The sequence below is a fragment of the Sciurus carolinensis genome, chromosome 7 (genome assembly GCF_902686445.1).
Source record: "Sciurus carolinensis chromosome 7, mSciCar1.2, whole genome shotgun sequence".
NCBI lineage: Eukaryota > Metazoa > Chordata > Mammalia > Rodentia > Sciuridae > Sciurus > Sciurus carolinensis.
In genome coordinates, this window is record NC_062219.1 from 104204108 (window position 1) to 104218903 (window position 14796).

The 14796-nt window shown below is 37.8% G+C and overlaps 1 protein-coding gene across 11 annotated transcripts in view; it reads left to right on the forward strand.

Moving 5' to 3' along the window:
- The window catches only part of Pkhd1 (PKHD1 ciliary IPT domain containing fibrocystin/polyductin), a 463263-nt gene that overhangs the window by 377214 nt on the left and 71253 nt on the right, over positions 1 to 14796 (forward strand). Inside the window, exon 61 of one of the 11 annotated variants that reach the window (XM_047557748.1) lies at positions 12707 to 13068. The exons of 9 other annotated variants lie outside the window; for them this stretch is intronic. In XM_047557748.1, coding sequence (XP_047413704.1) covers positions 12707 to 12759 — 53 coding nt within the window. In that variant the 3' untranslated portion in view covers positions 12760 to 13068. Of the gene's footprint in view, positions 1 to 1706; positions 1756 to 12706; positions 13069 to 14796 lie in introns of those variants that run through there. One more of the 11 variants, XM_047557749.1, reaches the window with a different exon arrangement.

Consider the following 14796-nt stretch of genomic DNA (forward strand, 5'->3'; position numbering starts at 1 on the left):
ATTTTGAAGTTACAATAGTCTTATAAGGATATAACTCCATCATAAGTCAAAGGGAATCTGTAGTTTTGGTGTCGTCAAAGCAATTTGTGTTTTGTGTGTGTGTATGTGTGTGTGTGTGTGTGTGTGTGTGTGTAATTATGTGATTGTCTAAAGAATTCTTAAACTTTCCAAGGAAAAGGATTAGATGCACAGCTTTGTCAAGCGCAGGAGACTTTTAATGAAGACATGGGCAAAGGCAGGATGAGAGGTTGGTGGGGCTTGGAATACTGATGGAAAGGCCAGGGGAGGGATGAGGAAGGAAGTAACCATCAAGAAAGGAGCAGAGAGAGACCAAGAGAATGGAGATCAAAGTCATTGGAGTCAAGGAATGGACACAAAAAGAGCATAAACATAGAGACACAAAACCCAAGAGGTTTGTTTGATGAGATGGATTTTGTTTAGGATGCCGGAGATGGAGGGATCCTGAGAAATGAAAAGACCAGGGTTTGGCCACAAGAATGTGTACTAGCTTGGTGATGTATTAGAGGTAAAATCCTTTTGGTGGTGAGGGCTGAAAGGAATCTCAATGATAGCTTACTTAATCTCATTTTTCAAATGGTGAGTCTGACACTTCAAGAGCTAAGGCAACTTGTTTAAAAACAGTGAATTTTAGCAAAACTGCTGGTAGAACTCAGGTCTCCTTGTCCCAAATATGGGGTTGTGTTTAATAAACCATATCATTTTGTCCTTGAAACAACCAACTCTTGATATGCCCAGTGAAGGCAGAATCATTATAGTATAATGGCTCAGGATTGTGCTTAGAAATTAACAAACTGATCTCTTCCTGCACACTTCATCAAATAAATTCATAGTGTCAAATCCTAGAAACCTACTGTGACCAATGACATGTACATCAGAGAGAAAGTGTAATCCAGGTGACATGTGACATAGAAAGGTCACATTGCCTAGCACCAGCCCTTGCTTAAGTCTAGTTAATTAGTGGTATTTTTTGGTTAATTCAAATGGATAGACCTCAAGGCAATACTATTTGTGGAGTGCAGTCTGAGAGTTTAGTCATTCTTTCTATATTCTAATTTGAAATGTTTCAATTATTAATGCACATGGTTTGAAAATATGAAAATAATTTCAAGATCACTTTGGAGATTGTAGTGTTAAACCTTAACTGGTGTATTCATTCATGAACCTACTCGTTGTGTGAGAATTTTTATAGACAACACAGAGAACAGCATATCACAGCCAGAACATTGGTTACAGATGTCAGGAGACCCCTAGTGTTGGCTAATTCATTATAGTTTGAGTCAAGTTCTAAATAAACTGTATGAAAATTGCATTTCACTTCAGCAAAAGTAAATATCACTCCTTATACTGTTTTCTCACTGTTGTTGTGAAAGGCAAATGATGGCTGCTGAAATGGTAGCAAAGAGCATGAAATGATCATGGCTGGGACAGTTTCACATCCTGACTTGTGACCCCACTGCTGGGTGTCCATGTTTATTTAACCAATAAGAACTTCAGTTTAGTCATTTGTAAAATAGAAATAAAGGTACTATTTTTCATTGTTTTGCTAATATCTGTATATAATGTATATGTCTGTAACATAAAAAGATTTATTATTAATGTACCATAACAGAAATTCAAATTATTGTCTAAGATTTTAAAAGGTTCCAAGCAAATGTAAAGTTTTCTTTTTCTCTTTTATCTTCCAGTTCTTGTTGAAATCATTCCCTAGTCTTCATCTTCAGTTACTCTTTTTTTCAGGTAATCTCAATAAATTGATAAGCCTAACTTAGTGACTGTCTTAGCTTATGTTTCATTCATTCCGCTGTTTGTCAGAGTGGGGTACTGGAAACGGTAGTATCTATTTCCATGCATAAAAGAAGGTTAGCTATGAACAAGTAGATCATAGATTCATCTTAACTTTCAGACTTATTGTGAGCAAAACAGAAAAATATGGGCATTATTAGTGGAAAGAAATTGATGTGTTAAGTTTATTCAATTTAATATATATTTACTGATAGTCTGTTGTGTGCCTGCTATTTTTCTAGGCAGTAGTTGGGGTTCTCAATTGTGGAAACTAGTTGAAGACCCCTGCCCTCATGGAGCTTCCCTTGTTGAGGAGAGAAAGACCAAGTATGACACATAATAAATATGTTAGCTAATATGTTAGCAAGTAGTAAGTACTCTGAACAAAAGAAAAAAATGTAGAGCAGTATAGGAGGTCATAACATATGTGTGTACACAGACTGATCAGAGTTGACCTTGCTAAGAAGGAGACATTCAAGTCAAGTAGAAGAAGGAGTGAGTCACATGGACATCTGGGAGAGGAACAGAGAAATCTGCCTTGGCAGGGGCCCACAGTGGGATACATACCCAAAGTGTTTGAGAAGCAGCCAGGAAGTCAGAGTGGACTGAGCAAAGTGACTGGGAAAGGAAGTAGCAGATGCAGGTCACAAGTAAAGTGCCCTGGTCCCTGACAAAGCTTTTGGTGTGGTTTTAAAGATCATGAAGTATAATCCATTGAACATATAAATCAGAAGGGCAATCATTCTTCTTTACCTGGGGAGCATGACTCAATGATTCATAAAAATTTTCATCCTGAATCAGGTGTGCCATTCTACATTCAGACCAGGTCAGATTTAGATGTGGTTGGCCAAATCTGCCATCCATCTATGACAACACTGTTGATTTGAAAGTAAATTATAGAATGAATTCTTTCAGCCAGCAATCAGCAAGAAAGAGCTTTGGAAAAATCTTTTTAGAAGCTTAGGAAGTATTGGATGTGGATGGGTGAATGGAACTTCCATGGAATTCTGGGTAAGGCAGCAACATCAAAAGTTTTACAGAAGTGCTATTGGGGCAAGATGTCTTTATAGGAAGTTCAGCCATGTTCTCCTGATAGTGAGTTTTGTTCAGCGTCTGACATATCTGCCAGCCCTCACACCATACCGCCAAAACCTTTCAACATATGTATACTTTTGTTTGAATAAGCAGTGCCAGGGATTAAACCCAGGGCCTCACACATACTAGGCAAGTGTTCTACCACTGAGGGACACCCCTAGTCCTAATATCTAAACTAATAATGTTAACTCCTGCTAATGACATTCCTGTGTTAATAACAACAACATAAAAGATAGTATCTTCTTTTTATTTTTCATTTTACAGATGACTAAATTGAGTCTCATCATGCTTAAATAGACACCCAACTATGCAGTTGCAAGTCAGAATCTGAAACCATAACACAGTCATTATTCCAAGCACTTTGCCAAGTCACCTGCCATTGACTTCCCCTTGATCACTTTTCCTGCCAGGTCCTAACATGACCTGGTAGTAGTCCCTAGGACAACACTGAGGTCACTGTCACTGGAAGACTTCAACTCTTGTTGATGAACAAGTATAGCTTGCTTGGGAAGATAGTAAAATGAAATACAGGGAAGTAATTGGGAAAGGGCCTTCAGTTAAAAGTCCAACTATGCACAGGTCAGTGTAAATGCAGTTAGGACTTCTGGATGGGAGATAACAAAAGTGAACAGTCTTAGAAGCATTGGGAGATGCAAATATACATTTTCAGTTTCAAAACAGTAAAAAATTCTTTCTTCTTTTTTCTTTACCCTGTTTTATAATATGAGAACAAGTATGCTTTCAATGAAATTAATAGTGGGAAAATTTAAGACAAATAAAAGGAAATACTTGTGCACTTAGCGTGTAATCAGCCCATAGACTTCTCTACTGAGGAAGGTCAGGGAGTCAAATGATGAAGAGAAAAAGAAAAGAGAGGAAAATTTTATGACCAATAATAACATTGTAATTATGCCCTAAGTTAAGAAAAACGAGGTTGAAGCTTTGGGGTATAAAATGATCGTCTCAGAGGACAGGAAGGAATTCTCCCACTCTTACCCCTATCCATTTGAATGACACCAATGATTCAGCCAAATGCATTATGGGGTGCAGTATTTTCCCAGGAGGCAGCTCCTATTAACCTCGAAAACCATTCTTGAAAGACCAGTGGCTGGTTTTATCTGGAAAATCCTGTATTTCAGGGGAAATCAGCCTTGCATTTGAGCAAAAAGAATTTTGTAGTTGGTGGAATGATAAACTCCCCAGTGATGGATATGGTCCAATTTTGCTCTTGACTCAGTGTGTGAATTTTTCTAAACAAAATATTCATTTAACTAACTTAGTATATTATAATGGATGGAAATTGGCCTTTGACACAGAGCAGGTCCAATGGAAAGCACATGAACTGTCCCTTAGGAATTACAAATATGCTCTTGCCCTTTTACCAAGTTGTTTTTTAAGTTCAAACGAGCTGCTCGTAGCTTCTAAGCTGGTTTCTTGGTGTGCAATACACTGCTCGAGCGCTTGAGACCTTAATGAAGCTCTGAATCCTTAGCAGTCTCTAAGGGCTCTCAAATTAGTTTTGAGCAGGTCGCCAAGTAAAGAACGCCTAGGAGGGCAAAGCTCATCTGTAGCCACTTTATAATGAACTTCCAAGGACACAGAGTGAGGGTGATAATGCCCTGCAGATGCTCTTGGAGCCTCCTTAAATGGTAGATGTAGCCTCAGTCAGAAAGTCAGGACACCTGTCTTTGCCTCTTAGCATCGCTGCTCAACTAAAGGGCACCTTGGCAGTATTTGATCTTTGTCTTTCTATACTTATTCACTTTAAAAATTTTACTTCATTTATTCACATAAAACAGGCATAATGTGTGAGCTAGGGTTATTAACTCCAGCTAACAAATAATCCCCACATCTCAGTAGTTCAATGAAAGAAAACTCTCACTAACATCTCTGGCTGGGGAAGGTCAGATGGCTTTCCTGGCAGCTGTCATCCTGGTGGTGACTCAGGGAACTAGGCTGCTTCTAACTTCTAAGTCTGACATCTTGGGGTCCTTGAAGTCCAGTGCTTTTTATTTTTATTTTTATTTTTTTCCTTTGTATCGGGATTAAACACAGGGGGAGTTAAATACTGAGCCACATACCCAGTTCTTTTTATATTTTGTTTAAAGACAGGGTCTCACTAAGTTGCTTAGGGCCTCACTAGGTTGCTGAGGCTGGCTTTTGAACTCCTGATCCTCCTGCCTCTGCCTCCAGAGTTGCTGGGATTACAGGCATGTGCCACTGCACCTGGGAAGTCCAGCATTTTCATTTGGAAAATGGAAGCAATAAGAACATACCTCTTAGGGTATGAATCTACATCATGTACAACTGTAGAAATGAAACGATACTCTATCCCTTTTGTGTACAATGAATCAAAATGCAATCTGTAAAAATAAAAAAATAAAAATAATTTACAAAAGAACATACCTCTTGGTGAGTTGTGATAATTAAGTAAAATATGACTCATGTTTGGATAACTCTCACAGTACCTGTCACATAGCATACACTCCAGAAATTTTGGTATTTATTCCCTTTGCTGTGTGCATCAGGTACTGGAGTGAATGTACGGGAAATCTTTGAATGCTAAGATGAGCAAGGCTGATGTCTGCCCTCAAATTGTTCCTGAGCTTAATGTTGCAAAAAGCAAAGGCAAATTTTTTTCTATAAATGTGATTTTAATTAAGCTTCCTTCCTGAAGGCAAGTATGGTATCTCTCCTTTATTTTTAACCACCACATTCCCAAAGTCTAGCTCACTGTCAGAATAATGGCAAATGCTCGAAAATAGTGTTAAAATAATGTTTTTAAAATATCAAAACTATATAATGGTGAGGCTAGAAAATGACATTCTTTTCTGTTTTCCCTTCCCTGTCACCGAGAATTTATAAAATATCTAAGGTTAGAAGATAATGTCCATGGTGACTATTGATTTCCTGAGTTTATATCAGGTTTCATAAAAATTGAAGAGAGCATCTTGAAGTAGTCCTTCATGACCATAGTACACAGATGCTTAGTATTTTTCACTCTTATTAGTGGTTGAGTATAACTAAAATTTTGCTTAAATATTCTCTTCCATTTTGAGATTGCATATTATGTTTGTTGTTTGATTAGTATCTGTAGATAAATCTTTTAGTACTTGTTCTTACAATTCCCATTACTGTTTTGCTTTATAATTTGTTTAAATCCTTTGTTAGAAATAAATTATTCTGTCTCTAAATATTCAGTGCCAACTGTGCATCTCTGTAATCTGGCTATGTTTCGTTGCTCAAAATTGACTTTTGAATTGTCTTTAAAACATATATCTTGCTCAGATGTGATGTACCAGGTTTCAGGAAGAGTCATAAAAATTAAAAGATGACTTGGGAATAACTTGCCTGCCGTCCCCTGGCTCAGCACCCTATTGGTAAGAATTCTAACAGGTAGATTTGTAAGAATCCTGATGGCTGATTTGTAGAACTGACTAAGCAGCTTCTGGTTGATTTCCCAATGTTTCCAACCATTCTCCCTCCTGATGCCTACTTATTACCCTTAGTGAGTAGACTGCTTGGTGATGATGGCCTCCTCTTCCCATTCACTTTCCTCCCACCACGTTTCTCACATATCTGTACAATTAATTGTTATGCAATCTCCTCGTGCTAGATAGGTATCTAGACAGATTGCTCTGTGTACATGATAGGGAAACTGAGGTGGACGATGACCTGTCAGTTATCAAAGGTCACAAGGAGTAGGAAGAAACTAAGTTGGAATTCACACTGTAGACTTGTCTCTGTTCATCAGATCACAGCACTTCTCTTGGCAAGATTCTCCCTTGGCTTTGTCTTTTACCAGGAGCACAAAGCATGAGGCTCTCATGGTCTCCATTTCTCTGTTTCCAAAGAGCAGCATCAGCTGCAGTCTGTTTCTCAACTGGCCCTTCTGTGAGGTTGAAGGACCATGTTCTGCCAGAAAACAGATCTGTTTATTTTTCCTTCAAAAGGAAAGATCTTACATAGCAAAGTGAGCAAGTGCAGCCATCTGTATGCATGTTTCTCCCATATTTAAACTGTCGAAGCCCAAATGTGAGAAACTCATTCTGAAAGACTTTAGCATGCCAATTCTGGGCTTATGAAAATATCTCCCTCTGATTACTTCAATAATTTTTGGATGTACTGTATTAAGGAAAATTTCCTTCCCTCCCCTCCCCTCCCTTCCTTTCCTTTCCTTTACTTTAGTACCAGAGATTGACCTCATAGGTGCTTAACCAGTGAGCAACATCCCCAGCCCTTGTTTGTTCTTTTAGCCAGGGTCTTGCTAAGTTGCTTGGGGCCTTGTCAAGTTGCTAAGGCTGACTTTGAACCTGCAATCCTCCTGCCTCAGCCTCCCAAGCCGCTGGAATTACAGGAGTTCACCACTGCCCTGTAGGAAATTTCATCTTTATAAACACAACAGCAAAGAAGGCAAATTTGCAGAGATTCATAGAAATTGTCTTTCAAAGAGTTTCAACAGAAAAGCTTGATTCTCAGATATTAAATGAAGCACCTATTGGAATGAATCCTGTAAGGGAAATTTGTGTTTAGAAAAGTTTCAGTCCAAATGTTGAAAGAGAACTTAAACACAATCTTTCTTCATGCTAGGTTTCCTGATGACAAAAAAAGAAAAAAGAGGAAAACAATCTCTTAGACTTTTTGCTCCCTTTCATAATGAAGAATGTACTACATATGCTCAGAAAAAAAAGGTACATCACAATATAGCATATAAACTCCATCCACTAGGGTAGGCTAGGTTAGGATTTAGGATGCCATAATTAACAACCTGCAAACCTCAATAGAGTACAGTAGCAAATTTCTATTTCTGGCTTGCTTTTTGCTATGTCTATGGTTGGCAGGGATCCAGGGTAAGAGATCAGCCTCTACTTCCTAACTTTGCTGGTCTCTGCATCAGAGACAAACTTAAACTTGTAAAACAGAAGTTCACAAACACTTTCTGTAAAAGATCAGGTAGTACCTATTTTCAACTTTGTAGACAGTTTATGTTGCAGTTACTCAACTCTCCGGCTTTTCCTGTTGTAGTCCAGAGCAGCCATGTGAAGATACATCCACAAATGATGATGGTTGTGTTCCAGTAAACCTTTATTGACAACAATAACCAGTAGGCTGGATTTGGCTTGTGGCTTGTAGTTTGCCAACCCTTTCAATTAAATTATATGGTCCAAAAGGAAAACTTCGTACCTCTGCTCAGCAGTTAATGACTGATTAATGATCCTGTTCAACCTTAAGAGGGAAGTACAAGACTGTCACTTCCTGAAGTTAGATTGGGCTTATATGTATTCACACACACACACACACACAGAGGAAATAATGAAGTAATGGTTGAGCAGTTATTTTCATGGACCCACAATGCTTGGTTGAAGATTTAGTCTTTTTCTTCTATTTCTTTATGCTATTCCTTTAACTGATAAGAGTAGACTTTACAAGGCGACAGTGTTAACTTGCTAGTTAAAAGGCAGCAGAAGTGGCTGGCCAATCAGAGATGACACTGTTCATCCTGTGTTTATTCAGCATTGGTGGCTCTCTGAGGTAGATATCTGGAGTCATAAATCTTCACCTTTGGGAATCTTAAGGTAAGTCAAGCATCCTAGAAGCAGGACTTAGGAAAGGATTTGGAAGTAGCAAGTGAGGCATTTATCAGATAACAGTCCACACAGTGAAATTGTTTCAGGGAAAAAGTTCTTTTCTCACAAACCAATATCTAATTTCTTAGATGTTGCAGAGTAGCTTATACCTGGGGAGCAATGATAAGGTGGAACTTGCAGTTGATTTTACTGTAAATAGAGTTGTACTTAAACCTGTCCTGCCACAAGGGTGCCACTTCTGCATCTGATTTTCTAGCAGGCCTCCATCTCCCAATCACAACCAACTCATTTAACTATATATTTTGTCCCATCCAGGTCCGTCATAGTTTTATTAAATTCACATTGGGACTCCTTTGAATAAGATTTGTTGGCATTGCACTGAGTCAAATTTTAATATTTCATTTATCTTTGCATAGCTCAATTCATTAGTATTTCTGATTTTACCCATTATTTAACTAGCTATGGGAAAAAGTATATCCAAGTGGATTCGTTGTTAGTCAAAATGATGAAAGTAGGAATATCTGTGTATACCTCTATGAGTGGAAATATCTGTTCATATTGATTCTAATCCATGCCTTCCAAAATTTTAAGGTACTTTTTTATATATGCTCATGTAAGAAATACACTTTGTGAGCCAGTTTTCATAATAAAAAAGTTAAAGCAAAAGCAGAGATCAGAACACATACGTGAATTATAATTCATGAGTTAATGGGAGATCTTGACATTTGTCCCCTTAACCAGTGATATTTCTGTTGACTCCAAGAAGACTCTAGAGTCATGGCAAAGAGTACCACCTTAAAAAGAATGAAAATAACCTTCATCTAAAAATACGCTGGGGTCTAGATGAAGTCTTTGATTCAAGTAGTGTTTTACTATACCTTTAAATTGTCATTGGTTTAAATGAAGGTACTATTATGATTTTCTCCCCCCAAAGTTTTAAATTTCATTGCCAGTGTCAAGCTGTCACAGAAAAGAGATCTAATATTGCTAGAGATACTATTTTCCAAGTCTTTGTTTGGTATAATAACAGATTTTTTTGTGACAGGAACTATTCTGAGCCTTTTGGAATACATTTGCCACATCTACATTACGAGTGTGTTACCTGCTATGTTTTGGATATGGTTTGTTCGTTCTAAAACTCATGTTGGTATTTGATTGTCAATGTAATGGTATTGAGTAGAGAGATGTCTTTCAAGAGGTGTTTGAGTCATGGGGGCTTCTGCTTTATGAAAAGAACAATGTAGTTTCTAAAAGAGTGTGTTAATTATATTATAGGGCAGTGGCTTTCTTTGTTCCCACCTCTCTTTATACAAACCTGCCCTTCCATTTTTCTGCCACATGTGGAGTATCATGGGACCTTCATTAGAAACAGAGCAGTTGTAGCCATTCAATCTTGAACTTCCAGCCTCCATAACTGTGAGCTAAATGAACCTCTTTTCTTTATAAAACACCCATTTTGGGGTATTATAGCAACAGAAATAGACCAAGACAATATCACATCTTTAAGCTTCCCTCTTTGTAAAAGAGGAAACTGAGGCACAGTGAGGTTAAGTTACTTGACTAAAGTCACAAAGAAAGTAAGTAACAAAGTCAAGATTTAAATGCAGACAGTTTGCACCACAGTCCATAGACCCAAAGTCATGAGAGTAACCACTGTGCTATATCATCCTCTCAGCAGGGTCAAAGGGCATGGCATTCAGATGCCAGTGGTGGGGGAGATACTTAAGATCTTACAAACAACCAATGCGTACAACTGAGCAGAATCTAGGTTCCTTTTGTGCTTATTTAAATTGATCAGAAGTTCACTGAATATTGGCAACTTCATTTTACTGGAAACTATGAAGACAGAGAAAATGTTAACCCCTCCTTTTTTTGAAGTACTAGGGATTGAAATCAGGGGCGCTCTACCACTGAGCTACATCCCCAACCCCTTTTTAAGTTTATTAATTTTTTTTCTTTTGAGATAAGGTCTTGCTCAGTTGCCCAGGCTGGCCTTGAACTTGTAATCCTTCTGCCTCAGCGTTCCTATCAGTTGGGGATACAGGCGTGTGCCACCTCACCCAACTGTTAATTCCTTTTACTTAGGCAATTTTGGTGTACACATTTTTGTTTTTGAATAAAGTCAATGTGAAAGGAAAAGAACTCAAAAGCTTCAGTTTGCTGTCAACAGGTAATCAGGGAGTTGGGTCATTACTGACACTTCTCTTGCTCTTTACCTGAAATATCTGGCTTGGTTTTTCTGCCACAAGCTTCCCTGGAAACTGTTTGCTGTACCTGAGTTCCCATACATGACAGTCTTGACTTGCAAAGAAGAATAATATAAAATATCAGGCAGAGGCTTTGTATTCCCAGTCCAGATCTTTATCTCAGAATAAAGGGGGGAAATTTATCTCCCGTGAGTCACGGTCACTGAGGAGCTGGGAACATTTCCCTGGCAGGGAGAATTGGCAAAAATAGTCCTAGTGGATTTCAAGTTAATTTGACTAATTCTTTCACCACTTGTCAAATGAAACTACTTTTGTTTAGGTAACAAAACAAGCTGTTTCCTCTGCCATTTCTCCAGTGAGCGGTATAGGCACTTGTGGCGAACACACATTACTGCTAACTGTTATGATGTTTGCTGTCAAATTCATTTATTTATACAACTGCTGTAAAAAGCCTGAGGCCCATAAGCAGCCATGAAAGATTTCAGAGTCATGGTGTGGGGTCATGAGAGGGGGAAAAAAAGTCTCCACTGGTTATGAGAAAGGAACTGACACAGGAAATGGTCACATATGGCGCAGATTTATTGTGTCCGGGGCTTCCCATTCAAATCTCATTATAGCCACAGCTCAGAGCAGGCCGTGGCACAGTCACATCCATTTCAGTTTTGGCATCCAGCAGAAATTACTGCCACTGCTTCAAAACGAGGGCTGGAGAGGTGATAAGTTTATCATTCTGGGGAAAGAGTGTGCCAGGGATCTTATTTGTAAAGAATGCTGTTGGCTGTCCTGCCTTTAAACAAACCCATGAACATTGCTTTGTTTAAAGTTGGCAGGCAAGGTTTGCAGCAAAAGAGAAATAGGAGGTGGAGAGAAAGGGTGGGGTGGGCGGAGAGAACTGCAAAAGGAATGAAGGGAAAAGTTAAGAAGAGATGAAATGGAAAATCGTCTTGGATTTTACAAGTTTTTTTTCATAAATGAAATAAAATAAGTTCTCTACTTATAGACACACATGCACATGCATGCATACACATATATATGCACACACGTGTTTCTCTTTTCCCTATGTTTTCTAAAACATAGAATCTTATGATTTTCACCTGTAATTTGCCTCTTTTGTCAAAATTCATGACAATGCTTGCAACACATATACATGCTGTTCCACACCGTGAGGTAAATACTAGTTGCTCAAGATGAGGAAAGAACCAAAAATGACAAAAGGAAGCGTGAAATTGCTTTAAAATTACTCCTTTTCTGATTATGGTAGGTGGTCCATTTATAGGTATTGACAGGTTTGCTGTGGACTTTGTGCATGTATCCTCCCATTTAACCTTCTCCATCAGCCTATGAACTGGGTACAGTTATTAATGCCTTCGACAAGTGAGAAAACTAAGTCAGAGAGAGGACAAATAACTTACCCAAGGTTTTGCAACTAGAAAGCAGCAGAGGCAGAATGCAATGCAAATCTCTCCAACTCTAAAATGATCTTTTGCTCACTAAGCTGTATTTCCTGAACTTGCATTTGTCTCAGCTGGTTTCAGTGTAGTAGTCAAAGAATAAAAATCATGAATGAGACCAAATTCACTGTTATTTGCAGGTATCACAACAAAATAACAAAAATACAATAGCACTTTCAAAGACATTTATTTCCAATAGTATATTAATGATGACATTTCAACATAGTGAAAAATATATAAAATATTCCCTGGAATTTGTTTCACTGGTCTTTCATCAAGAAAAGTAAGGACTTATTTAATTTAGAAACATAAAACCCAAATTGAAAATGGATGAGTCAGAAGAAAGTCTGTTGTCTATAAATATGAACCAATCTGGCACTCACTCCTCCTTATCATTCATTACTTACTTTTATTTCCTGATCAACATTTTTCTCAAACTAACACTTTTATTAAAAGATAGCAAATATTCAGAAACACCCATGAGAACTTAGTGAAGGCAGGAGTCCTGGCACCCTGCATTTCATGAAATGACTGATTTTATGTGGTTTTCCATTTCTCTTAGATTCATGTGGAAATGTGTCCCCATGGAAAACGGAGCTAAGTACAGAACTTTGATAAGATTGTGCACAGTGTTGAGACAGATGTTATTATCTGTAACTTCTGAGGCTACCAGCCCCTTTCATACCTGTAGATGTGTGCACCCCACATTCAGCAACTTCCGGTTAACTGCACATCATCTTCAGTCTGTTAGAACTGTCTTCTCACGTGGGTGTTTCAGGACCCCAGAGCATTGAAAGACACTTTACTGAACTGTCACTAGGTATTAGAGTGATTGTCCTTGCTGAGAATGGTGCCAGAGGTGACTGACTACTCAAGTGCCACTGTGTAACAAATTGTGAAAACCAATCTAGAAATGCATTTATTTTGAAGATCCAGGAGTTAAAAATTTGAATACATGTTGTATTTTTTCAACCTACTGAACTTATATTTCGCAAATGACTTATAATAATTACTATTATAATCACACTTAGATTACATATAATAATAACTATATATATATATATATATATGCAGTTAACACTCTATATTTATGAATGTGAGTAAACCTGAATATCACTTGTAATAACTAGAGATTTCATACTATGGTCACTCAATAGACTTTGAAGACCTCTAATTCCAGACTTTAACAAAGTTGTGCTTCCTGTCATCTGCATTGAATCTATTATGCATAAGATCATCACTTCCAGTTACTTTCACTTTACAAATATAACTTCTACCTATTATTTTGGAAGTTGTTGAGAATATAATATTTAGTCAGCTTTCCTCATTTCGAAAATGTAGGCTGTTTTACTCTATCATTACTAATATGGCCAAAACATATTTTTTAAAATAATTCGTCTGAAGATCTCTTTGACTCACTTGGTGTACTGAGAAGCACAGCTTTGAGATTTCAGAGTGTCACTCCTCACAGCCTGAGGATCTGTCACAACATCTATAGATGGGATAAATTCAACCTGTCTTCATTTTATTTGTTCTGTGCCGATTTATATTTGTTAAATTAGAAATAATGAGGTGTAAATGTTGTTTGACAGAAAAGAATTGTAAATGATTTCATTTCTTGAAAGTAAGAGAATGATCAGATGTTTTGCTTTTGTCAAAATCTCATATATTTTACTGTACCACAAATTGTGAAATGTATCACCAAATAGCTAAAAGAAATATTATTGAGGGAAATGGTGGTGTTAACCTTGAGGAAAAAAAATCATTAATGTTGATGTATTTCATTCAATTTTAAACATATAAATTTTTCTCTTTTGTTGAAAATGGGAAGATGGAAGGATTCTATGTGCCTTTGAGTCAAAACATTTATTTTAAAAAGACGTTTTTTCTTTCCTTCTGATCCATTTTTCTAAATAAAAAATAGAAGTAGTTTCTTTCTTTTTTCTTTTCTTTTAATTTTTTCCCTAGCAAAGACGACCCCTTTGGCATATTTTCTTTTCAAATGTGAAATGAGGTGGAAAATCCTCATTTCACGACAGGAAGGACAAATATTGACACAAAGTTAATATTTGCTAGAACCCTGGAAGCAACCTGAGTGTACAGTACAAACACACTCACACACACCCCTGTTCTCCTTCCTTCTCCTCCAGACAGATCTAGCTCATCTCCTTTCTTGGTTTTTAGGTCTATGGTTTCCAGTCTAGGGAAAGGTGGACTGAGCATATTCCATGTCCAGGAAAGTGAAGTGTACCAGAGTGAGTGCTCATGTGCACACATGCACACACAAATACAACCTGCTTCATCTAATTTCCCCCATTAGAGAAGAGCTTCTGGACTTTATCACTGCTCTTGTCCATCTTGAATGCAATAGCATATGCCAAGCCAATGCTCACTGGTCACTCAGCATTCATTAAGTGCTGTCCACTCTTGCCTTTTTGAGAAGAATGCCCTGGGGTGACGGGGCGGCTGCTCTGACAGGCTGGATCACTTATCTGTTCACATTGATTATCAGAGTCAGCTGTGGTCAGACCTTGCTTTTTCTCCTTCTTCCCTCAGCCCCTCTTACAAGCACCCCTGCCTGGATTTTCATGAGGAAATAATCAGATTAGGCCTTTCACGGTGAGTTCATATGGAGTTCTCTTTCTCCAGTGT